This window comes from Pristiophorus japonicus, chromosome 17 (assembly GCF_044704955.1).
Source record: "Pristiophorus japonicus isolate sPriJap1 chromosome 17, sPriJap1.hap1, whole genome shotgun sequence".
NCBI lineage: Eukaryota > Metazoa > Chordata > Chondrichthyes > Pristiophoridae > Pristiophorus > Pristiophorus japonicus.
The window spans coordinates 32155897-32182972 of NC_091993.1; the positions used below are offsets into that span (position 1 = coordinate 32155897).

Sequence of the window (27076 nt, forward strand, 5' to 3'; positions counted from 1 at the left end):
CAGGTTTTCTCAAAAGTAATTACTTGGTTTTTTTCCCCATACCCAGTTCTCACCTTTGCAAATAACACATGTAGGGGCTCTAAGAGGGTGCTTAACCCGGGTAGGAAGTTACCAAAATAGTTGAGGAGTCCCAGGAACGACCGCAGCTCTGTGACATTCTGTGGCCTGGGCGCGTTCCTGATAGCCTCTGTCTTGGCGTATGTGGGCCGAATGCCGTCCGCCGCGATCTTTCTCCCCAAAAACTCCACTTCTGTTGCCATGAAGACACATTTCAACCTCTTCAGCTGCAGCCCTACGCAATCTAGTTGCTGGAGGACCTCCTCCAGGTTTTGTAGGTGCTCGACGGTGTCCCGACCCGTGACCAGCATGTCGTCCTGAAAAACCACCGTGCGTGGTACTGACTTGAGTAGGCTCTCCATGTTTCTCTTGAAGATCGCTGCAGCCGACCGACTTCCAAACGGGCATCTGTTGTAGATGAACAGTCCCTTGTGCGTGTTGATGCAGGTGAGGCCCTTCGAAGACTCCTCCAGCTCCTGCGTCATGTAGGCCGAAGTCAGGTCGAGCTTGGTGAACGTCTTGCCTCCTGCCAGCGTCGCAAATAGGTCGTCTGCCTTAGGTAGCAGGTATTGGTCCTGTAGCGAGAAACGATTAATAGTTACTTTATAATCGCCGCAAATCCTGACCGTGCCATCACTTTTGAGTACTGGAACAATCGGGCTGGCCCACTCGCTGAATTCCACTGGGGAGATGATGCCCTCGCGTTGCAGCCTGTCCAACTCGATTTCCACTCTCTCCCTCATTATGTGAGGTACCGCCCGTGCCTTGTGGTGAATGGGTCGTGCCTCTGGGATCAAATGGATCCGCACCTTCGCCCCGGAAAAGTTTCCAATGCCTGGCTCAAAAAGGGAAGGAAATTTGTTAAGGACCTGGGTACATGAGGCCTCATCGACATGTGATCGCGCTCAGATGTCATCCCAGTTCCAGCGGATTTTGCCCAGCCAGCTCCTTCCAAGCAGTGTGGGGCCATCGCCCGGGACAATCCAGAGTGGCAGTTCATGCACCGTGCCCTTGTAGGTGACCTTGACCATGGCGCTGCCCAGGACAATGATGAGCTCTTTGATGTACGTTCTCAGTTTCGTGCGGATGGGGCTCAGGGCTGATCTGAATGCCTTGTTGCACCACAGTCTCTCAAACATCTTTTTAATCATGATGGATTTGCTAGCGCCAGTGTCCAGTTCCAAGGCTACGGGTAAGCCATTCAATTTTACATTTAGCATTAGAGGTGGACATTTCGTTGAAAATGTGTGCACCCCGTGTACTTCAGCATCTGCCTCCTCTGAGACTTGAAATTGCTTTGATCCACCATGGACCGATCTTCGTCTGCCACGTGGTGGTTAGCAGGTTTTGCAGAGCTTGCAGCTCGTCTGCAAGCTCGTTGGAGGTGCACCCATTGTTCCACAGCTCTTGCAAGCATACCCTTTGAAGCGGCATGAATAGGCTGAACGGAAGCCTCCACAACGCCAACAAAGTGTGAATTGCCTTGCATTCATCCTTTGTTGGGGACTCTGAGTCATCTGGGTCACCTGAAGCCTGCTGGCAGTTGCAGACTGGTGGGTTCTGCCCTGTACATTTCTGCTCGCAAACACAGTTCCAGTTAATTTATGAACATTGTTAGCACTTGTGTGCTGAGAGATTCGTTTGGTGTTATCACTGATGGACATAAACGCCTGTGCTATCGCAATGGCCTTACTGAGGGTCGGTGTCTCTACAGTCAAAAGTTTTCGTAGGATGGTCTCATGGCCAATGCCCAGTACATAAAAGTCTCTGAGCATCTGCTCCAGGTAGCCATCAAACTCACATTGTCCTGCAAGTCGCCTTAGCTCGGCGACGTAGCTCGGCACTTCCTGACCTTCAGATCGCTGGCACGTGTAGAACCGATACCTCGCCATCAGCACACTCTCCCTCAGGTTAAGATGCTCCCGAACCAGTGTACATAGCTCCTCATACGACTTATCTGTGGATTTCACCGGAGCCAGAAGATTCTGCATGAGGCTGCAGGTCGGTGCCCCGCAGACCGTGAGGAGGACCGCTCTCCTTTTTGCAGCGCTTCCTTCTCCATCCAGCTCATTGGCTACAAAGTACTGGTCTAGCCGTTCGACGTAGGCTTCCCAGTCCTCACCCTCCGAGAACTTCTCCAGGATGCCCACAATTTGCTGCATCTTTGCGTTGGATTCGTATACTCGTCGCCAGTTATTGTGTTCCTAACACAGATGAGACTGCACACAGGGAGGTTAAAGTAGCTGACCTCAGTCTTTATTAAGACACTCCAGAGTGAGGAACAGGCCTTAGGTGCCGGCTTATATACAGTGCTCCCAAGGGATGCTGGGATCCCTTGGGACTTCAGGGGATGCGATCCCTGGTGGCGGAACATGGGAATGCATGCTTTACAGATACACAACACCTCCGACAGTGCGGCACTCCCTCAGTACTGCCCCTCCGACAGTGCAGCACTCCCTCAGCACTGCCCCTCCGACAGTGCGGCACTCCCTCAGCACTGCGCTGCAGAGTCAGCCTAGATTTCTGTGCTCAGTCCCTGGATTTTAACTTGAAGCCGCAACCTTCTGACCCAGAGACAAAAGAGTGCTAGCCAATGAGCCACAGTTGACATCTTTTTAATCTTCATTATTTAGAAATAATGTGCAATTTACACAAGTTAATATATGACACACAATGAAACCAAAAGATTTGATAAAGATTAATAGAAATAAAAGTGATTACCAATACAACAAATGTTATTATTTTTAGTCATTTCCATAATGTTATAATGTTACAGCCACATTCTACCCCTGTTTTAAGTCTTCCCATATCATATCGTCCTTGGGCAAAAATAGGAACTAGTTTGAAAAATGGAAAATGGTTTGCTGTAATTGTCATGGTTAGTTGCAGTGAGCAACTACCTTGGTCGTTGACATAAGATTTGAAGCCCAACAGAAAAATGTGACTGGGGAAACTTAGAAATGGAAGGAAAGTTAATAAAATAATAGAAAGAAAGAACTTGCATTTATCTCATCATCATCATAGGTAGTCCCTTTGAATCGAGGTGGACTTGCTTCTACTCCTAAAGTGAGTTCTTTGATGGCTGAACAGTCCAATACGAGAGCCACAGACCCTGTTACAGGTGGGACAGACATTCGTCGAGGGAAGGGGTCGGTGGGGCTGGTCTGCTGCATGCTCCTTCCACTGCCTGCGCTTGGCCTCTTCATGCTCTTTGCTGCCCTCCCGGATGGACTTTCTCCACCTCGGGCGGTCTGCGGCCAGGGTCTCCCAGGTGTCAGTGGTGATATCAGTTCATCGCAATCAACAACATACTCAGAGAGAACAGAAGAGTGGCTGTGTGGGAAATGGTAACGTCACACGGGTAGAGTAGGGAATGCTCTTCTGCGATTGGAGTTAAGGTGAATATTTGGGACTGATTGGAGGGAGCTTTTCTCTGTGTGTAACTCATTGCTGTAGAGAAATGGAAAAATGACCTAATTCCTGACACTGATATTACAAATAACCCCAGAAAAAGCAAAAATAACCATGTGCCGGTGATACTGAGAACATCAACATGTCAATGTGCACCTTATGAATGAAAGAGAAAAATTAGACACTTGATCGCAAAAGGATAGAAACTTTATTGCAGTTATAAGAAGCTTGACGGAAAATCAAACATAAACAAAATACAAGGATAGAAATTATGATCCACACTGCGTAGAAATGTTTAACACTACTGTATTTAATTCAAACTCGATTAAAGTAGAAGAGAGAGGAATTTGGGCGCATTAAGCGGGTAATGGCTATCTGGATCTCTCTCCTCCCCCCTCAAAAAAAAAGCTGTTGATGCGAGAGAGGGGTCAATTGAAAATTTCGAGAGTGAGATTGATGGATTTTTGTCAGGCAAAGGGCATTAAAGGTTACGGAACCAAGGTGGGCCGATGGAGTTGAGATACAGATCAGTCATGATCTCATTGAATGGCAGAAAAGGCTCGAGGGGCTGAATGGCCTCCTCATGCTCCCAATGTTCCTAAACATTTGTATGAAAGCAGCACTGATTTAAGTTTCCAGCCTTTAATCTTTCCGCTAATATCACTAATATAAGTAAAAGAAAAACTTGGATTTATATAGTGTCTTTCACGACCACCGGATGTCACTAAGCGCCTTATAGCCAATGAAGTAGTTTTGGAGTGTAGTCACTGTGTAAATGTGGGACACGTCTATCAGGCATGAAGGCATCCTGTGTGATTGACAGAGGCTGGAATTGGAACTGAAGAGTAAAGGTGTTTGAGGTATCACATTACAGCAGCTGTCGGCCAGCGTCACTCACACTGCAGCACGCGGCGAGAGCCTTCTACCTGAGTCACAATGTAAATGTGTTTCACTCTTTGTTTTAAAATAAAAACAGCAAATGCTGAAAACCGTCGGCAGCCGAATCAGCAACTGAGAAAGCCTCCGCGAAGGGTGGAGTGGGCACTGCAGGGACTGGCATGCTTCCTCACAACCGCTTACAGAATTTTAATTTAATTTGTTACGGTTCCTTGAAAAATGTTGTTTATTTACAGTCTTTATTGGTGGTGCTCCATTAAAAAGGGGGCATATGCTGAACTTTAAATTGTCAATTGCCAGTAATAATTGACCCTCTGCATCAGAAGGTTGTGGGTTCAAGTCCCACTCTCGAGACTTGAGCACAAAAATCTAATTTGACTCTTTCAGTGCAGTACTGAGGGAGTGCCGCACTGTCGGAGGTGCCGTCTTTCGAATGAGACGTTAAACCGAGGCCCGTCTACTCTCTCAGATGGATGTAAAAGATCCCACGGCACTATTTCGAAGAAGAGCAGGGGAGTTATCCCTGGTGTCCTGGGGCCAATATTTATCCCTCAATCAACATAACAAAAAAAACGATTATCGGGTCATTATCACATTGCTGTTTGCGGGAGCTTGCTGTGCGCAAATTGGCTGCTGCGTTTCCCACATTGCAACAGTGACTACACTCTGAAAGTACTTCATTGGCTGTAAAGCGCTTTGAGACATCCGGTGGTCGAGAAAGGCGCTATATAAATGCAAGTCTTTAAGTGTCAGCAACTGATTAAAAAAAATCTGCTCCTGAGCCTGGCCAAGGTGCCCACCCACAGGTCCGGGTTGGACGTGGTTCCCAGAGGCTGCTGGGCGCTCCTTGCTGCCCGCCCATCTTCCACCGTCTTATCCATGCCCGGGTGGCCCAGGAGAGGGAGCGCGCCCGCGGTGTCCGCCAGTACGCACGAGGCCTTCCGGGACCAGGTGGGCACCAGCAACAACCACATTATTTAAGTTTATAAAGTTTCCTTTGTTTTTACGGTTACGTTCTTTATTAGTTGTGACCCTTTATGAGGGAGGGTGCACTTTTGTTTGGGTTTTTGGTTGATGACACGGTGTCTCTTTGTGGGTTATTTTAGAAAAGGCAACTCTAAGAAGACAGGCTCACGTCCGAAGTTGCTGCCTCGGTGTCGGAAAGGTACACCAGTCCCGTTACTCATCAGTTTCTGTCCCACTCTTAGTTTCGGTAAGCCTTATAAAGGGGCTGTTGTGCCTTTGGCCCAGTTCTGGCGACAGTTCTAAATCTAAAACTTTAACCTGCCTTTGCTCTTTCTCGAGGTCAATGAGATTTCGCCCTACTTGAAATGTGTTTTGCTTTTATTTCAGATTTGTAGCCTTGAGTTTTTTTTAAAATAATGTATCTATTAAAATTTTGCCACTGAATTCTGGTAAGTGCGCAGAACTCAGTGACAGAAATATTCAGTTTTGGTCTTGACATCGATGTATAAATCATCATTCTGCATCTCTCTGCAACTGTTCAGCCATTCAGCGATCTAATCAGCACTTTGATTAAAAAAACAACATTCATTTGTCACAAAAGAGATTCATTTTCTAAAATGTGCGTTTGGCTCCAGTTGAAATTTGTCAGGAGTTTGACTGAATTTACTATCGTCAGCGAGAATTTTATAATCACAGAGTCTAAATCAGAAGTTGTCTGTCCACTCAGTGTGTGATTGGAACTCAGCGTAATTCATAGTGTGAAGCGATTTGGAAAACAGATACATATTAAGTATTGTTTTAAAGCAGTAATCAGCATTGTGAACGTTTCCCTTCTGTCACGTTGGCCTTCCGACCGAGCAAGGTCCCTCGCCTGGGATTCCATTGTAGCTGGGCCACCCGTCACCTCAGAGCTGAGGGATGGGGTAGGAGGCACACGCAGCCAATCCACACATGTTCTTCCCTCGTTCAATGTAAAAATATCTATAAAAAAAAAACACAGCAGAAAAATTGAATTTGCTTAACAAGTTCCGCAGGGCTCAGTACTAGGTCCCTTGCTCTTTGTCGTATATATCAGTGGTTTAGATTCTTGCTACCATGCTCCACCTCACACTCAACAAGCTCCCCGCTGGAGTGGAACTAAACTACAGAACCAGTGGGAACCTGTTCAATCTTCGTCGTCTCCAGGCCAGATCCAAGACCACCCCAACCTCTGTCGTCGAGCTACAGTACGCGGACGACGCCTGCTTCTGCGCACATACAGAGGCTGAGCTCCAAGTCATAGTCAACGTATTCACTGAGGCGTACGAAAGCATGGGCCTCACGCTAAACATCCGTAAGACAAAGGTCCTCCACCAGCCTGTCCCCGCCGCACAGCACTCCCCCCAGTCATCAAGATCCACGGCGCAGCCCTGGACAACGTGGACTACTTCCCAGACCTCAGGAGCCTCTAATCAACAAGAGTAGACATTGACGACGAGATTCAATACTGCCTCCAGTGCAGTCTTTGGCCGCCTGAGGAAAAGAGTGTTCGAAGACCAGGTTCTCAAATCTGCCACCAAGCTCATGGTCTACAGGGCTGTAGTAATACCCGCCCTCCTGTATGGCTCAGAGAAATGGACCATGTACAGTAGACACCTCAAGTCGCTGGAGAAATACCACCAGCGATGTTTCCGCAAGATCCTGCAAATCCCCTGGGAGGACAGACGCACCAACGTCAGCGTCCTCGACCAAGCCAACATCCCCAGCCTTGAAGCACTAACTATACATGATCAGCTCCGCTGGGCAGGCCACATTGTTCGCATGCCAGACACGAAACTCCCAAAGCAAGCGCTCTACTCGGAACTCCTTCACAGCAAACGAGCCAAAGGTGAGCAGAGAAAACGTTTCAAGGACACCCTCAAAGCCTCCTTGATAAAGTGCAACATCCCCACCGACATCTGGAAATCCCTAATCAAAGACCGCCCTAAGTGGAGGAAGTGCATCTGGGAGGGCGCTGAACACCTCGAGTCTCATCGCCGAGAGCATGCAGAAACCAAGCGCGGGCAGCGGAAGGAGCGTGCGGCAAACCAGTTCCACCCACCCTTTCCTTCAACCACTGTCTGTCCCACCTGTGACAGGGACTGTGGCTCTCATATTGGACTGTTCAGCCATCTAAGGACTCATTTTTAGAGTGGAAACAAGTCTTCCTCGACTCCAAGGGACTGCCTATGATGAGGCTTGAATGTAGGGGGTATGATTAAGACGTTTGCAGATGATACAAAAATTGGCTGTATGGTTGGTAATGAAGAAGAAAGTTGTAGATTGCAGGAAGATATCAATGGACTGGTCAGGTGGACAGAACAGTGGCAAATTGAATTCAATCTGGAGAAGTGTAAGGTAATGCATTTTGGAAGGGCTAACAAGGCAAGGGAATACACAATAAATGGTAGGACATTGAGAAATGCAGAGGGACTTTGGGAGTGCATGTCCATAGATCTCTGAAAGTTGCAAGACAGGTGGATAAGGTGGTTAAGAAGGCATACGGAATACTTGCCTTTATTAGCCGAGGCATAGAATATAAGAGCAGGGGGGTTATGCTAGAACTGTATAAAACACTAGTTAGGCCACAGCTAAGTACTGCATGCATTTCTGGTCACCGCATTACAGGAAAGATGTGATTGCACTAGAGAGGGTACAGAGGAGATTTATGAGGATGTTTCCTGGACTGGAGAATTTTAGCTATGAGGAAAGATTGGATAGGCTGGGGTTGTTTTCCTTGGAACAGAGGATGTTGAGGGGAGACCTTACTGAGGTGTGTAAAATTATGAGGGGCCTGGATAGAGTGGATAGGAAGGACCTATTTCCCTTAGCAGAGGGGTTATAGTAATTGGTAGAAGGTTTAGAAGGGATTTGAGGGGAAATGTCTTCACCCAGAGGGTGGTGGGGGTCTGGAACTCACTGCCTGAAAGGGTGATAGAGGCAGAAACCCTCACCACATTTAAAATGTACTTGGATGTGCACCTGAAGTGCCGTAACCTACAGGGTTACGGACCTAGAGCTGGAAAGTGGGATTAGGCTGGGTAGCTCATTGTCGGCCGGCGCGGACACAATGGGTCGTATGGCCTCCTTCCATGCTGTGAACTTCTATGATTCTGTGATGAAGCACTTCTGAAGTGTAGTCACTGCTGTACTGTAGGAAACACGGCAACCTATTTTGCACACAGCAAGCTCCCACAAACAGCAGGATGGAGAGACAGCATTAGTATTCCAATGACAAGACTGTGTCTGTCGGTTGAGTAGCTTTGTTACGATAAGTCGTGGTCGAGTGGCCCTTGCCTCCGATGGCCAGCACTTGTACCATCGCCGTCACCGCTGCGTGTCCTGCAAACCCAGTCAGCCAAATGGGTAGTTCAGCTCCTGAGCAATCGCTAGATTTAAAAAGTACTTGGATGTGCACTTGAAGTGCCGTAACCTACAAGTCTACGGACCAAGAGCTGGAAAGTGGGATTCTATGAATCACCAAACAAAATACGTTCGCCCAAATCCAGTGTCTCAAAAGTGTTGCACGGACCAGTCCTGATAAATAACTTTTTGAATCACTTCACGGACTCCTGGGCTGCCTGTAACTTTTTGCGGCCCAGATGAGTCCGTGTTTCATATTTACACCGAGTGCGTGAGGTTGCAACCCCTATTCCACTATTTGAAGTGGTGGGGGGGGGCTTCTCCTCAACTCTACTTCAGCCCCACGGCGCAGTGTGTGTGGGGGGCGGCAAGGTTAGAGGGCCTCCTCGTGGGGTCTGCTCCTGTGCCTGGCCCAGGCGGCCATGAACAAGTCCAGGTTGGGCGCGGCCCGTTGAGGCAGGGTGGGGAGTCGCTCTGCCTGCCTCTCTTCCGTAGCTTTGCCCGAGCCTCGGGTGGCGCTGGAGAAGGAGCATCTCCCCCACCCCCACCCCCACCCCACCCCCTCACCCCACCCCACCCTTTCCTGGCTCCCTATTCCAGCTGTGCAAAGAAATGCTTCCCAGAACCAGGCCTAAGCTTGTCCTGTTACTTCTGGTAGATGTTTACCCAAAGATACAATTGGGTTAGCAGAAGTAATCAACATAAGCACAAACATATTATGAGATTGATAGATTTTTGGACTCTAGGGAAACCAAAAGATGTGAGGATTGGACGGGAAAGTGGAGTTGAGGTCGAATATCAGCCATGATTTTATTGAATGGTGGAGCAGGCTCAAGGGACCAAATGGCCGACTTCTGCTCCTAATTCTTATGTTCTTTTATTGACGATTAAATGGATGATGAAAATTGACCCTTCAATCAGCGTAGTGTGGTGTATGTTTTGATACAATGATCGACACAAAGGGGCAGGAAGTGAAAGGGTAACTCGCTCGACACCAAATATCGAGCCGAGGACCTTCCTGTCTTTGTGGCTCCGTTCTTAAACTATCGTAACCCGCTGAGCCATTAGGGCAGCTCAGTATGTTGCCACTGAACTGTACTCTCCGGCATTCACACACTTGCTTATGAAAAAGATTAAGCTAATTTTAATACGTTGAAGAAAATGTACAGACCCGTTGATGCCCCATAAAGGGCCCCAGGAGTTCTTCACAATCCAGTACTTGGTCCCATTGGACTCCCCATAACCCACGGCCAGGACAGCGTGGTTCACCTTGTCCGGGGTAGTGTCGCACTTTGGGCTGTTGAAGAAATAAGTTTTTTAAAAAAACATATATTTCAATACCTATTTAGTACATTAAAATCTTACATTTGTGTGCAGTTCCTGTCAGCTTTTCTCATTATAAATTCCTGTGTCAACATTTATAATGGGAACTCCCTGTGTAAACATCTCGCTGAGATTACAGCACCAACAGTGACACAAGGGTGTAATTGCAGTGTGACAAGTTTACATAGGCAATTTTCATTATAACTGCGGACACAGGAATTTATAATAGGGATATAAAAATAAGGACTGAATTACAATTCTCCGACCTGGTCCAAACATCCACCGGTCTCTAACCGCACTTCACCTGAAGATTTGGTCTGAATCCTTGTGTGTAACACCATGAGAGAGCAACTCAAATTTCCAATAAGAAACTTTGGGGAAAACCAAACCTACCAGAAACAGTCTCAAAACATCTTCAAGGATTCGATAAACCGGGGAGTCGCAGGTTAAGAGGCTGGGGATAAAGTCGGAGGTGAGTCAGAACCTTTTTAACCAATGAGTGGTAGAGTTATGGAATCAATTATTGGGGAAGGCGATTGAGTTGGACGGAGTACATGAGTCCAATTGGAGGAGTTTGAGGAGAGACGATGAATTGAGGGGTACAGAGAGGAGATACGTTAGTGGGGTTCATCGCACGATGTCTTTGCCATGCCATACAAACCCTGTTTTTAAATCAAACCCTGCATCTAAAGCGTTGAGGACTTACTTGGAATAAACACCTTCCTTGTATTGTAAAAAGTCATCAGTCACTTCAAAAGCAAAACTGATCGGATTCAGTCTCGCCACAGCGTCCAGCATGCCAGCTTCATCGTACTATAAAACAAGCAGGTTGTTAGATGGTGGCACTGCCTCAGGGAGCAGTGAGTGCACTCTGTGTTCTATAAATCCCGCGCTGAGGACTCAATCAGAATTCAACCAGTTCTCATTCATTTCAAATAAAACCAGGAGAATTTTTTTTAAAACTTGTGTCTGTGTTTCGTTTGGTCACTACCGTAGGGAGTCCCTTGAAATCGAGGAAGACTTGCTTCCACTCTAAAATTGAGTTCTCGGGTGACTGAACAGTCCAATACGGGAATTACAGTCTCTGTCACAGATGGGACAGACAGTGGTTGAAAGAAAGGGTGGGTGGGGAGTCTGGTTTGCCGCACGCTCCTTCCACTGCCTGCGCTTGTCTTCTGCATGCTCTCGGCAACAAGACTCGAGGTGCTCAGTGTAGCTCGGTATAGATTGATCGGCACCCCATCCACCACCTTAAACACTCCCTCCCTCCACCACCAGCACACCGTGGCTGCAGTGTGCACCATCTACAACAGGGTGGGCAATTATTTGGTCTGGGGGGGGGGGCCACTTAACAAGCGGTTGAGGGCCACGCACCAATGTTCCCCCAAAGGCTCGCGGCCACACGCCAATCGCGAGGTTCCCCGCCGTCCGCTCACCAGATCCTGCCGCTGGAAGGGATCGTCACTTTCCCACATTATTCCCACATTATCCTATTTTGAAGTCTAGCAGCAAAACCAACCAGTCACCAAATGGCCAAAGCTAGATTGGTCTGGAGTACATGATCCCATTTAAACTTTACTTGATCACTTTTTTAAAGTTCCTGTTAACATTGCAAAATATGTCATGTTTTGATGTACAATTTCTCAGAGCAGGTAGTTTAAAAATTTTTTTCTCCTTTTTGCAATTTTTCTCAGTCTTTGCATGAGCGGACTTTGTCAAGGGCTCTCACTCTGCTGTAACAAAACACCAGGAACCCAAGCACGAAGATGTTGGGCTTCTGCTCGAGTGAGCGTGAAAAGGAGAGAGAATGAGTGAGCATATTTGTTTTTTGGCAAGTGGGGTATATAAAAGGTTCAAACTGGGACAGGTTTAACTGTCGAGCAATCTTACCTTAAGGGGATGGGTTTATTTATTGTATTAACAGGCTCTTTAATTTGACCTCATTAAATGTCAATCCATGCTTTTTTTTGACTAAGGCACCATATCAGTTTGATGAGAAATTATTGCTCTTTCTGATGGGGAGTGGATTATTTGCAAATACTTTGCTTTATAACCTGAACAAATAGTATAGACCACAAAGACCAAAAGTGGAAGGGGAGAGAATGCCTTGGGCGGAATATTTGGTCCTCTGTCGCCCCTGTTAGCACCCCGGAGGAGCGGCAATGGCGGCGGTGAGCTCTCCCGGGCGGGGGGCCAGCTCCCAGCGCCCCGGCGGGGGCCGGTTTAGGCGGGGCGCGGAGCATTACCGCCCGGGAGAGGTGAGCCGGTGTGCAACGCCCCCTGGGTGTGACACCGGCTCGATTTCTGGCACCCGCCCGACCCGCAGTGCCCCGCGGCGCCCCCTGGTGGGAACGCCTGGCGAAGCGGGCGGTCTGACCTATAGCGGCTGCAGTGAGGGACGTAATGTCGGCCTCAGGTAAGTGCGATTGTTTTTTTTGCGATTTATGTTGTGGTGGCATGAGATATGTATTGGGAATGTTTTTTTTCCAGATTTTCTTTTCCCCTCCCCAGGCCTCTCTCAGGGTGCTCCGAGGCCCGCTGTTTAGCTCGGGATTTTACCATGCTCAGCCGGCCTAGCGCTCAGAGAGAGGTAACGCCTCCCTTTGCACTCTGCCCCACACTCGGGGCCCCGCCCCACACTCGGGGCCCCGCCCGCCCCACTCCCAGCTGGTGAACATTGTCGATTGAGGCGTAAACTGTTCCCGGGCACAAACTTTACCGCCCCGCCGTCATTACCGCCCCGAAATCACCAGAACCGAAAATCCTGCCCCTTTACTTTAAAAAAAAGGAAAAAGAAATAGAGGAGGGGATTAACCAGGGAGGGGGGTTAACCAGGAGGGGTGGGGAATTAACCGGGGGTGGGGGGTTAACCGGGGGGGTGGTGTGAATGGGGCTGCAGCCCCAGGCCCACCAAATAAATGTAGGAAAAAATATATAAGGCCTCCCACATAGACTGAATAAAATAGACAATGAGAGGTTTATACCGATATACAGAAGTATATATATACACTAATGTACAGAACAGAATATGTACTAGTCTGTTTTATTTCACGAGAGAAATTTGCATATATGAGTAGTATTGCAATGTTACCAGAACCAGAATATATAGCTATTGATACGGAATCTAAACTCTCAGTGTTGAATATACCCGCCTATGTTTCCATACTCAGAATCAGAATCATACACGGAATGTAATGAACAGGAACAAAGATAACTATCGGCCCGTGGGATCAGTTTGCCTCCGGCCCATCAGGCCCTGAATCCCGCCCTGGTTTCACCTTCCGATACATTCGGGACATCGGAGAGGCAGAGCGGGGAGATTGAGGAGGCCTATAAAAGGCCCATTACTCGAGGAGTTCGAGCGGGACATCGGAGAGGCGGAGCGGGTGTCCGGGGAGGCCTATAAAAGGCCCATCACTCGAGGAGTTCGAGCGGGACATCGGAGAGGCGGAGTGGGTGTCCGGGGAGGCCTATAAAAGGCCCATCACTCGAGGAGTTCGAGCGGGACGTTGGAGAGGAGAGGCCAGCCAGTGCAGCTGCAGCAGGGAGAGAAGGCAAAAAGGAAGTAGAAAGAAATCGAAGGGTGACATCACAGCCAAGGGAGTAAGTGATTGGCTGGTGATTGGTGAGTAGGTTTTATTTTTTTTTTCTTTATCTGTAAGTAACCTTTTAGCATTGTTGTTGCCAAATTAAGTTAATCTAAGGGTTAAGTCATGACAGGAGAGCTCAGACACGTGTAATGCTCCTCCTGTGCTATGTGGGAAGTCAGGGACGCTTCCGGTGTCCCTGACGACTACGTGTGTGGGAAGTGCATCCACCTGCAGCACCTGCGTTGTGGCACTGGAGCTGTGGGTGGATTTACTCTGCAGCATCCACGATGCTGAGAATGACGTGAATAGCACATTTAGTGAGTTAGTCACACTGCAGGTAAAGGGTACACAGCTAGATAGGGGATGGGCGACCAACAGGAAGAATGGTGGAAGGAAGGACATGCAGGGGTCCCCTGCGATCATCTCCCTGCAAAGCAGATACACCACTTTGGGTACTGTTGAGGGGGATGACTCATCAGAGGAGAGCAGCAGCAGCCAAGTTCATGGCACCGTGAGTGGCTCTGCTGCACAGGGGGGCAGAAGAAAGAGTGGAAGAGCGATAGTGATAGGGAATTCTATTGTAAGGGGAATAAATAGACGTTTCTGCGGCCACAACCGAGACTCCAGGATGGTATGTTGCCTCCCTGGTGCAGGGGTCAAGGATGTCTCGGAGCAGGTGCAGGACATTTTGAAGAGGGAGGGTGAACAGCCAGTTGTCGTGGTGCATATAGGTACCAACGGTATTGGTAAAATACGGGATGAGGTCCTACAAGAAGAATTTAGGGAGCTAAGAGCTAAATTAAAAAGTAGGACCTCAAAAGTAGTAATCTCAGGATTGCTCCCAGTGCCACGTGCTAGTCAGAGTAGGAATCGCAGGATAGCTCAGATAAATACGTGGCTTGAGGAGTGGTGCAGAAGGGAGGAATTCAAATTCCTGGGACATTGGAGCCGGTCCTGGGGGAGGTGGGACCAGTATAAACCGGACGGGCTGCACCTGGGCAGGACCGGAACCAATGTCCTAGGGGGAGTGTTTGCTAGTGCTGTTGGGGAGGGGTTAAAATAATATGGCAGGGGGATGGGAACCTATGTAGGGAGACAGAGGGAAGTAGAATGGGGGCAGAAGCAAAAGTTAGAAAGAAGAAAAGTAAAAGTGGAGGGCAGAGAAACCCAACTCATAAAGCAAAAAGGGCCACATTACAGCAAAATTCTAAAAGGGCAAAGGGTGTTAATAAGACAAGCCTGAAGGCTCTGTGCCTCAATGCGAGGAGTATTCGGAATAAGGTGGATGAATTAACTGCGCAGATAGCTGTTAACGGATATGATGTAATTGGCATCACGGAGACATGGCTCCAGGGTGACCAAGGCTGGGAACTCAACATCCAGGGGTATTCAACATTCAGGAAGGACAGACAGAAAGGAAAAGGAGGTGGGGTAGCATTGCTGGTTAAAGAGGAAATTAATGCAATACTAAGGAAGGACATTAGCTTGGATGATGTGGAATCAGTATGGGTGGAGCTACGGAATACCAAAGGGCAGAAAACGCAAGTGGGAATTGTGTACGACCACCAAACAGTAGTAGTGAGGTTGGGGACAGCATCAAACAAGAAATTAGGGATGCATGCAATAAAGATACAGCAGTTATCATGGGCGACTTTAATCTACATATTGATTGGGCTAACCAAACTGGTAGCAATGCGGTGGAGGAGGATTTCTTGGAGAGTATTAGGGATGGTTTCCTAGACCAATATGTCGAGGAACCAACTAGAGGGCTGGCCATCCTAGACTGGGTGATGTGTAATGAGAGAGGACTAATTAACAATTTTGTTGTCCTTGGCCCCTTGGGGAAGAGTGACCATAATATGGTAGAATTCTTTATTAAGATGGAGAGTGACACAGTTAATTCAGAGACTAGGGTCCTGAACTTAAGGAAAGGTAACTTCGATGGTATGAGACGTGAATTGGCTAGAATAGACTGGCGAGTGATACTTAAAGGGTTGATGGTGGATAGGCAATGGCAAACATTTAAAGATCACATGGATCAACTTCAACAATTGTACATCCCTGTCTGGAGTAAAAATAAAACTGGGAAGGTGGCGCAACCGTGGCTAACAAGGAAAATTAAGGATAGTGTTAAATCCAAGGAAGAGGCATATAAATTGGCCAGAAAAAGCAGCAAACCTGAGGACTGGGAGAAATTTGTAATACAGCAGAGGAGGACAAAGGGTTTAATTAGGAAGAGGAAAATAGAGTACGAGTGGAAGCTTGCTGGCAACATAAAAACTGACTGCAAAAGCTTCTATAGATACGTGAAGAGTAAAAGATTAGTGAAAACAAACGTAGGACCCTTGTAGTCAGATTTAGGGGAATTTATAATGGGGAACAAAGAAATGGCGGACCAGTTAAACAAATACTTTGGTTCTGTCTTCACGAAGGAAGACACGAATAACCTTCCGGAAATACTAGGGGACCGAGGGTCTAGTGAGAAGGAGGAACTGAAGGAAATCCTTATTAGGCGGGAAATTATGTTAGGGAAATTGATGGGATTGAAGGCCGATAAATCCCCGGGGCCTGATAGTCTGCATCCCAAAGTACTTAAGGAACTAGCCCTAGAAATAGTGGATGCATTGGAGATCATTTTCCAACAATCTATCGACTCTGGATCGGTTCCTATGGACTGGAGGGTAGCTAATGTAACACCACTTTTTAAGAAAGGAGGGAGACAGAAAACAGGTAATTATAGACCGGTTAGCCTGACATCAATTGTGGGGAAAATGTTGGAATCAATCATTAAAGATGAAATAGCAGCACATTTGGAAAGCAGTGATGGGATCGGTCCAAGTCAGTATGGATTTATGAAAGGGAAATCCTACTTGACAAATCTTCCAGAATTGTTTGAGGATGTAACTGGTAGAGTGGACAAGGGAGAACCAGTGGATGTGGTGTATTTGGACTTTCAAAAGGCTTTTGACAAGGTCCCACACAAGAGATTGGTGTGCAAAATTAAAGCACATGGTATTGGGGTAATGTACTGACGTAGTTAGAGAACTGGTTGGCAGACAGGAAGCAGAGAGTCGGGATAAACGGGTCCTTTTCAGAATGGCAGGCAGTGACTAGTGGGGTGCCGCAGGGCTCAGTGCTGGGACCCCAGCTATTTACAATATACATTAATGATTTGGATGAGGGAATTGAGTGTAATATCTCCAAGTTTGCAGATGACACTAAGCTGGGAGGTGGTGAGAGCTGTGAGGAGGACGCTAAAAGGCTGCAGGGTGACTTGGACAGGTTAGGTGAGTGGGCAAACGCGTGGCAGATGCCGTATAATGTGGATAAATGTGAGGTTATCCACTTTGGTGGCAAAAACACGAAGGCAGAATATTATCTGAATGGCGGCAGATTAGGAAAAAGGGAGGTGCAACGAGATCTGGGTGTCATGGTACATCAGTCATTGAAAGTTGGCATGCAGGTACAGCAGGCGGTGAAGAAGGCAAATGGTATGTTGGCCTTCATAGCTAGGGGATTTGAGTATAGAAGCAGTGAGGTCTTATTGCAGTTGTGCAGGGCCTTAGTGAGGCCTCACCTGGAATACTGTGTTCAGTTTCGGTCTCCTAATCTGAGGAAGGATGTTATTGCTATTGAGGGAGTGCAGCGAAGGTTCACCAGACTGATTCCCGGGATGGCACGACTGACATATGAGGAGAGACTGGATCGACTGGGCCTGTATTCACTGGAGTTTCGAAGGATGAGAGGGGATCTCATAGAAACATATAAAATTCTGACGGGACTGGACAGGTTAGATGCAGGAAGAATGTTCCTTGGGGAAGTCCAGAACCAGGGGACATAGTCTAAGGATAAGGGGTAAGCCATTTAGGACTGAGATGAGAAGAAACTTCTTCACTCAGAGCTTTATTAACCTGTGGAATTCCCTGCCGCAGAGAGTTGTTGATGCCATTTCATTGGATATATTCAAGAGGGAGTTAGATGTGGCCCTGACGGCTAAAGGGATCAAGGGGTATGGAGAGAAAGCAGGAAAGGGGTACTGAGGTGAATGATCAGCCATGATCTTATTGAATGGTGGTGCAGGCTCAAAGGGCCGAATGGCCTACTCCTGCACCTATTTTCTATGTTTCTATTTTTCTATGTTTATACACGTCAAATACATTTCGACCACAACTGACAAGAAAATTCACTTTTCTCTGCCTGTGAGCTGATGCCTGAGATCTTGCTCGGCCTGGCAATGCACCGGTTTGTTACGAAGGGGATGGTCAGAATTGGTTGCGGTTAAATAAACAACGGGGGTAAAAGTGGATTTCATTTCCCGTGTGACTGACGCTCAGTGGGGCACACCTCCATCAGACGGCAAAAACAAAGGCCCAGCGAGAAATACAGAGGACACTGCTCCTATCGGGCAATGATGTGACCAGAAATACTTTTGTGCCCATGTAATCATCAGTGTCGGGTCCTTTTGAGATCGGCCCGGGGAGAATCGCTTTTGCAAATTGATCAATGGAATGTTTTGTGGCTGCAGTTCGATCCGTGTTTAACCCACAAGAAGTGAAAGTGGATAGACTAATGTGCAGCTCGAGCTCTGGCTCGCATTCTATCTCTCTCCCATCCAGCGGACCGGATAGGGCCCACAGGCCGGATTTTGCCCACCACTAATCTACAAGATGCACTGCAGCAACTCGCCAAGGCTTCTGCGACAGCACCTCCCAAACCTACGACCTCCAACACCTAGAAGGACAAGGGCAGCAGGCGCATGGGAACACCATCACCTCCACGTTCCCCTCCATGTCACACACCATCCTGACTTGGAAATATCTCGGCCGTTCCTTCATCGTCGCTGGGTCAAAATCGTGGAACTCCCTCCCTCACAGCACTGTGGGAGCACCTTCACCACACGGACTGCAGCGGTTCAAGAAGGCGGCTCACCACCACCTTCTCAAGGGGCAATTAGGGATGGGCAATAAATGCCGGCCTTGCCAGCGACGCCCACATCCCAGGGATGAATAAAGAAAAAAGTTCAGCAATCGCTGGGATTATCGTGCAAGTATTGTGCCAGTGCCAGTCACGGTTATTGGAAGATTTCCAACCTACCTCAGTTATGTTGACTACTTCTTTGACAAATGCAGCAGCTTTGCTGGGCTGGAACCGACAGAGTCCATCCTGAAACACAGAACACAGCATCACCGCAGGAAGCTGCCGTGGGTTAGTATCGCGATGCCTTGCGAGGTTCTCTGCTCATCAAGCGGTCACTGCTGAGACAGGACAGACTTCCCGAGGACATTCCTCTCCCGAGCCCATAGGGATGTGGCTAGTGCATTGTGCTTTCCAATCACTCTTGTACACGTGCGGGTGTCAGGTGAAAGTCGAACAGGCTCAGTCAGGATGCCCACATAAGTAGCACGGCTCAATGTTACCATCATAGGTTGAGCGCAGATACTTGGGTGGGTTACTCAAGTGGCTCAAGCAACTCAACACAGCCATAAGCCAATGCTTGAGGAGAAAAGAAAGACGTGAAAGAATTGCATTCCTAGAGCGCCTTTCTCGACCTCAGGATGTCCCAAAGCGCTTTACAGCCAATTAAGTACTCATGAAGTATAGTCACTGTTGTAATGTGGGAAATACAGCAGCAATTTGCGCACAGCAAGCTCCCACAAAAGCAAATGAGATAATGACCAAATAATCTGTTTTAGTGATGTTGATTGAGGGAAAAATATTGGCCCCAGGACACCGGGGATAACTCCCCTGCTCTTCTTCAAATAGTGTTTTGGGATCTTTTACGTCCACCTGAGAGAGCAGACGGGGCCTTGGTTTATCGTCTCATCTGAAAGACGGCACTTCTGACAGTGCGGCACCCCCTCAGTACTGCCCCTCCGACAGTGCAGCGCTCCCTCAGCACTGTCCCTCCGACAGTGCAGCGCTCCCTCAGTACTGGCCCTCCGACAGTGCAGCGCTCCCTCAGTATTGCCCTTCCGACAGTGCAGCACTCCCTCAGCACTGTCCCTCCGACAGTGCAGTGCTCCCTCAGTATTGCCCTTCTGACAGTGCAGCACTCCCTCAGCACTGTCCCTCCGACAGTGCAGTGCTCCCTCAGTACTGCCCCTCCGACAGTGCAGTGTTCACTCAGTACTGGCCCTCCAACAGTGCAGCACTCCCTCAGTACTGGCCCTCTGACAGTGCAGCACTCCCTCAGTACTGGCCCTCCAACAGTGCAGCACTCCCTCAGTACTGGCCCTCCGACAGTGCAGCACTCCCTCAGTACTGCACATGATTGTCAGCCTAGATTTTTAATGCTCGAGCCCCTGGATTCAGAGGTGGTACTGCTGCCCACTGAGCCACGGAAGGAGATAATATATAGTTAACCACGTGTTTATTCAGAAGGCTGAAAATATTTATTGTTTCGAATGCTGTGGGATTCCTATCCTTTATAAAGCCACTATAGAGGTTTATAAAGGAACTGTCAATCTATAATGGTTTATGTTTGAAAAAATAGCAACTGCTGACTTCATACCGAATCTCATTATTTTTAAGAATTTGTCTCATAATTTATGAGACTGTGGGCTGGCGTTCCTGCTGCTGGTTTCACAGCAGTGCGTTACCCTCTGCGGCCTCAGAGTACTTCATTGGCTGTAAAGCGCTTTGGGACGTCCGGTGATTGTGAAAGGTGCTATATAAATGTAAATCTTTTTCTTTTAACTTCATAACAATTATCTGCCTAAACTCCTTGTGCACAAACTGTTATCAGTCTTTGGAGTTTAATTTGCACATTTCCCATCCCTCACTACTTTGGGTACAAGTAGGAATCGCCCCCAACAGAGCTACATCCATCTCACTGCGCCTCCCGGCCGTCCGCCATTCGGCAACTTCTGTCCACCAACTTATCTGTTTATTTGCGGAAAGCCTCGTGATAAAGACACGGCCCCGTTAAGCGAGACGCACTTAACTCTTAGGGACAGTTACAAACATGTAAAGTCAAACCTTTGCTTCATAAGGATAATCGTTTTCCAGTTCCAACCCGTGGTTGTACTTAATATATTCGAAGGCTTGACTTGGAAGTCCCCTGAAAAATGTTAAAAGCAGATAGTGTAAAGCAAGAAATATGTACCGGCGTGTTACACAGAGTGAGTTATTATTTTATACGGTCAAGAGCATCACACCGTATAATATGGAATGTATTACTATGGATGGTCTCCTCGTGGAGAGGGTCTCCCCATGGAGAGGAGAGGGTCTCCCGTGGAGAGGATCTCCTCGTGGAGAGGGACCCCGTAGAGAAGGTCTCCCCATGGAGAGGGTCTCCTCATGGAGAGGGTCTCCCCATGGAGAGGGTCTCGCCATGGAGAGGGCCCCCCGTGGAGGGGGTCTACTCATGGAGAGGGTCCCCCCATGGAGTGGGTCTCCCTATGGAGAGGGTCTCCCCATGGAAAGGAGAGGATGGGGAGGTGGAGGTGAACTCCCCAGTTGTATGTCTCTCCCCTCCCGCCGGGAGGGATGGTGATGAAGAGGGTTCGGTAAAAATAACTGAAGGTCATTAGATCCATTTTGGGGAAATAACTTGCGTGTGGTCGCCTCTTCCTTCTGTGTTGAAAGAAGAAGAGATATTTGGAAACTTAGAGTGCCAATCATTCACTTACCCCGCGCAGCCAAAGTTTTTAAAGTTCTTTGCACAGTCTACAAGTTGTTGCTCTGCCTATGAAAAGAAATAGAATATCAGTATCTCGGCAGTGTCTGGATAGAGCTGCATCAATGGCTTTGGTTCCAAAGGTTGCCAAACGTTGGCTAACACTCACCAGTGTCAGGAGCTTTCCCCCTTTTATTGCGATTGCGGATTCCAAGCACCCGGTCGTTGAAAAGGTCCAGCAGCTCCCACACCCGCCCTGCGCACAACACAATCCAGATATTAAGGGGAACAAATAGAGAGGGACAGATGGAGAGCAACTATTTCTGCTGGTTGGGGATTCTGGGGCCAGGTGGGCACAGTCTAAAGGTTAGGGCCAGGCCTTTCAGGAGCGAAATTAGGAAACCCTGCACACAAAGGGTGGGAGAAGTTTGGTACACCCTTCCGCAAACGGCAATTGATGCTAGGTCAACTGTTAATTTTAGATCGGCGATTGATAGATTTTTGTTAACCAAAGGTGTTAAGGGATATGGAGTTAGGTTGCAGATCAGCCGTGCTCTCACTGAATGGGGGAACAGGCTCGAGGGGCTGAATGGCCTCCTCCTTTTCCTGTGTAACAGGCTTGAGGGGCTGAATGGGCCTCCTCCTGTTCCTGTGTAACAGGCTCGAGGGGCCGAATGGCCCTCCTCCTGTTCCTGTGTAACAGGCTCAAGGGGCCGAATGGGCCTCCTCCTGTTCCTGTGTAACATTAACTCTGTTTCTCTCCTCACAGATGCTGCCTGACCCGCTGAGTGTCTCCAACATTTTCTGTTTTTATTGTTCTATCTGTGCTCAGTGCAGCGACTACGAATCAAACGGCTTTACCTGATTCTTCACGGGCGTGACGTAATTTCCCAACTTTCTCCAGTCGAGAGACTTGGGGTATGGCCCCGCTTTGGTCTGATGGTTCCCTCGTGTTGCCGAGCAGTTCTGTTGGGGAAGAGTAGGGGAATAAAAATTAATGTTCAAACCCAGAAGTACCTTGGCCGAAAGCCGAGTATTCTGCCTCAGATTGGGACCTAGCTGTAAAGTGTTGAGTTACCTTGACAGCCTGCAGCAGTTGGGATACATTATGTGAGTAATTTGAGACATGACGTGGTAAGTGTAATGTATGCAGTGAGGATGCTCACGGGTTTGTAGAGCTATTGCACTGTGAGTGGCTGAGCCAGTCACGTGATGTTCACAAGACTCAATAAAACCCCAGCCAGTTGAGTTTGGGGGATCGACAATGAGGCAGGTGGTTGTGAGCCTGGTGGATGAACTGGTAATGTGTAGTGTGATTGTTAAACCTTTGTTAATAAACCAACTAGTTCTTAATAGCAATGTGTTGCTATGAATTCTTAAGCAAAGAACCATGAAGCAAATACATTACAGTAAGTATAGCGTATTTGAGAGCTGCCACTCCCTCTGTGACACCCTGGTCCATTCCGCAGTCACCGCCAGCACCCCCTCCCCTTCCCATGGCACATTCCCGTGCAAGCGCAGCAGATGCAACACCTGCCTTTTCACCTCTTCCCTTCCCACTGTCCAGGGCACCAAACACTCCTTCCAGGTGAGACAGCAATTTACTTGTACTTCTTGCAATGTAGTATACTGTATTTACCGCTCACGATGTGGTCTCCTCTACACTGGGGAGACCAAATGTAGATTGGATGACCGCTTTGCTGAACACCTCCGTTCAGTCCGTAAGTGTGACCCTGAGCTTCCGGTCGCCTGTCACTTTAATTCCCCGCTCCACTCCCACTCTGACCTCTCCGTCCTCAGCCTCCTACACTGTTCCAACGAAACTCGATGTAAGCTCAATAAACAACACCTCATGTTTCGTATAGGCACTTTACAGCCTTCAGGACTCAACATCGAGTACAACAATTTCAAACCGAAACCCCTGTCCATATTTTTCAGACCTCAAATGCTGATTCTGCCATTCCCATTTACACCTTTTCTAGATCCAGCTTTTGTTTCTTTACTTGTCCCATTACCACCCTGTTTTGCCTTGCACCATCATGGAAACATAGAAAATAGGTGCAGGAGTAGGCCATTCGGCCCTTCGAGCCTGCACCGCCAGTCAATGAGTTCATGGCTGAACATGCAACTTCAGTACCCCATTCCTGCTTTCTCGCCATACCCCTTGATCCCCCTAGTAGTAAGGACTTCATCTAACTCCTTTTTGAATATATTTAGTGAATTGGCCTCAACAACTTTCTGTGGTAGAGAATTGCACAGGTTCACCACTCTCTGGGTGAAGAAGTTTCTCCTCATCTCGGTCCTAAATGGCTTACCCCTTATCCTTAGACTGTGACCCCTGGTTCTGGACTTCCCCAACATCGGGAACATTCTTCCTGCATCTAACCTGTCCAAACCCATCAGAATTTTAAACGTTTCTATGAGATCCCCTCTCATTCTTCTGAACTCCAGTGAATACAAGCCCAGTTGATCCAGTCTTTCTTGATATGTCAGTCCCGCCATCCCGGGAATCAGTCTGGTGGACCTTCACTGCACTCCCCCAATTGCAAGAATGTCCTTCCTCAAGTTAGGAGACCAAAACTGTACACAATACTCCAGGTGTGGCCTCACCAAGGCCCTGTAAAACTGTAGTAACACCTCCCTGCCCCTGTACTCAAATCCCCTCGCTATGAAGGTCAACATGCCATTTGCTTTCTTAACCGCCTGCTGTACCTGCATGCCAACTTTCAATGACTGATCTACCATGACACCCAGTTCTCGTTGCACCTCCCCTTTTCCTAATCTGTCACCATTCAGATAATAGTCTGTCTCTCTGTTTTTAGCACCAAAGTGGATAACCTCACATTTATCCACATTATACTTCATCTGCCATGCATTTGCCCACTCACCTAACCTATCCAAGTCACACTGCATCCTGTTTGTCATTTTATCTCTCCTGCCTCCCACCCAATCATAGACCTTCCCTTTTGTTCTTTCCTCCCCTCCCCCGTTCCCTGCCTCTGCACTTGCTTAAAAACCAGGTCAATCTTTCCCAGTTCTGACGAAGGGTCATCGACCTGAAACGTTAACTCGGTTTCTCTCCCCACAGACACTGCCTGATCCGCTGAGTATTTCCAGCATTTTCTGGTTTTATTTCCGATTTCCAGCACCCGTTGTATTTTGATTTTGTATTAATGGCCCGTAATTAGCGGCCCACATGGACGTGGACGCACCCATCGGGGCCATGCAGGTTCTGGGGTTACGCGCTCGAAACGCACGCATCCCTGGGTAATGGGCCTCTGCGGGCGGACAGTTGAGCTATTTGCCCAGCGAATGCCTGTGAAATTCTTATGACTGATAAAAGCAGGCGTAAGGCCTGCTTTTACTAGCATTAGAGTTTAAATGAACATTAAAATATATTTTTTCAATTATTTAAACATTAAAAAACCTGTACAATAAGGTAAGTTTATTTTTAGCCCCTTTAAAACATTCAAATTTATTTTTCAAAAAATTTAATTTTTGTTTTAAATGGTTAATGAAATGGCATTTTAATTAATTGAAATAGTATTTATTTAATTTATTTGATGTATTGATGTATTTTGGGGGATATTCCCATTCCTGCTGAAGGGGCTTCTGTACAGACGGAATGGCGATTCCCCTCTGCCATTGGTTGGGCCTGCCCACGTGATGCCACGTGAAACACCTGTGCCCCTGGGATACGTGGGCCTTGCCGCGTGTCTACACAGAGAGACCCAGGAGTGCGAGTGGCGGTGGACCCCGGACCATCAGGGAAGTTCCTGGATATTCTGCCGGTCGGAAGCCTCCGGCCGCAGCTCAGCATCGCCTTCAATAATCAACTCGTGGTACTGCAGGACTCCGCCGTGGGATCTTTACATCCACCCGTGAGGGCGGACAGGGCCTCGGTTTAATGTCTCATCCGAAAGACGGCCCCTCCGACAGTGCGGCACTCCCTCAGTAATGCCCCTCCGACAGTGCTGCTCTCCCTCAGTACTGTCCCTCCGACACTGCGACGCTCCCTCAGTACTGCCCCTCCGACACTGCGACGCTCCCTCAGTACTGCCCCTCCGACAGTGGTGCATCCCTCAGTCCTGCCCCTCCGACAGTGCGGCGCTCCCTCAGTATTGCCCCTCCGACAGTGCGGCCCTCCCTCAGTACTGCCCCTCCGACAGTGCGGCACTCCCTCAGTACTGTCCCTCCGACATTGCGACGCTCCCTCAGTACTGCCCCTCCGACACTGCGACGCTCCCTCAGTACTGCCCCTCAGACAGTGGTGCATCCCTCAGCACTGCCCCTCCAACAGTGCAGCGCTCCCTCAGTACTGCCCCTCCGATGGTGCGGAGCTCGCACAGTACTGCCCCTCTGACAGTGGTGCATCCCTCAGTACTGCCCTCCGACAGTGCAGCACTCCCTCAGTACTGCCCCTCAGACAGTGCAGCGCTCCCTCAGCACTGCCCCTCCAACAGTGCAGCGCTCCCTCAGTACTGCCCCTCCGATGGTGCGGAGCTCGCACAGTACTGCCCCTCTGACAGTGGTGCATCCCTCAGTACTGCCCTCCGACAGTGCAGCACTCCCTCAGTACTGCCCCTCTGACAGTGCAGCATCCCTCAGTACTGCCCTCCGACAGTGCAGCGCTCCCTGAGTACTGCCCCTCTGACAGTGCAGCATCCCTCAGTACTGCCCTCCGACAGTGCAGCGCTCCCTCAGTACTGCCCCTCCGACAGGCGTCAGCCTGGATTTATGTGCTCAAGTCTCTTGTGGCTTGATCATGCCTTAGAACCAGCGAATTGAATGACCTGCTAACCCGGTACAGCACAGATATAGCTATCCTGCCCAACTGTTACTCTATAGGTATTTGAAACAAATTAGAAAATATATTTGTATAATATTATGTGAAAACAATTTTTTTTTAAATTACACAGTTCAATAAGTAACCATTGGTGCTGTGGGGAGTGAGTTTTTTTTTAAAAAGGCAGTAAACGGTTAATTTACTTTCTTTAAAAGGAAACACTGGCTTTTTCAATGAATGATCCACGTGAGGGGATTTAGTGGTCACAACTGCGCTGATCCAGCAGATCATGTTCTCAAGATATTTCTGTTAGTTTTGAAGAGCTGCTGCCCGTGACTGCGAGGCAGAGTCTAAAGTTTGTCCCAGTGAGATATCCACGGAGATCTCTCCACTGGTATTAAATGCACAACCGCCAAGCTTCACAGCTTTGTTTAACCTGCATAGTTATTGTTGAAACAACACCAGTTACCGCGGTAACCAGGCAACAGCAACGAACCAGAAGATCAACTAAAGAGTGCAAAATGGCATGGGCCAGGGCATAGGGCGTGTGTGGCATGGAACGTTAAGGAGCCCAGGCACAGGGACAGCAAAGAAAGAATTGCATTTATATAGCGCCTTTCACAACCTCAGGACGTCCCAAAGCCCTTTACAGCCAATGAAACATAGAAACATAGAAAATAGGTGCAGGAGTAGGTCATTCGGCCTTTCGAGCCTGCACCACCATTCAATGAGTTCATGGCTGAACATGCAACTTCAGTACCCCATTCCTGCTTTCTCGCCATACCCCTAGTAGTAAGGACTTCATCTAACTCCTTTTTGAATATATTTAGTGAATTGGCCTCAACAACTTTCTGTGGTAGAGAATTCCACAGGTTCACCACTCTCTGGGTGAAGAAGTTTCTCCTCATCTCGGTCCTAAATGGCTTTCCCCTTATCCTTAGACTGTGACCCCTGGTTCTGGACTTCCCCAACATTGGGAACATTCTTCCTGCATCTAACCTGTCTGAACCCATCAGAATTTTAAACATTTCTATGAGATCCCCTCTC

General features: G+C 48.3%; 1 protein-coding gene across 1 annotated transcript in view; it reads right to left on the minus strand.

Moving 5' to 3' along the window:
* Positions 1-3657: 3657 nt before the first annotated feature.
* Positions 3658-27076, minus strand: part of ctsh (cathepsin H) — a 40139-nt gene continuing 16720 nt past the window's right edge. The window contains exons 5-12 of the mRNA XM_070858578.1: positions 22105-22209; positions 21413-21499; positions 21257-21312; positions 20604-20685; positions 18720-18788; positions 10742-10848; positions 9884-10009; positions 3658-6312 (exon numbers count right to left, since the gene is read on the minus strand). Coding sequence (XP_070714679.1) covers positions 6237-6312; positions 9884-10009; positions 10742-10848; positions 18720-18788; positions 20604-20685; positions 21257-21312; positions 21413-21499; positions 22105-22209 — 708 coding nt within the window. The 3' untranslated portion in view covers positions 3658-6236. The remainder of the gene's footprint in view (positions 6313-9883; positions 10010-10741; positions 10849-18719; positions 18789-20603; positions 20686-21256; positions 21313-21412; positions 21500-22104; positions 22210-27076) is intronic.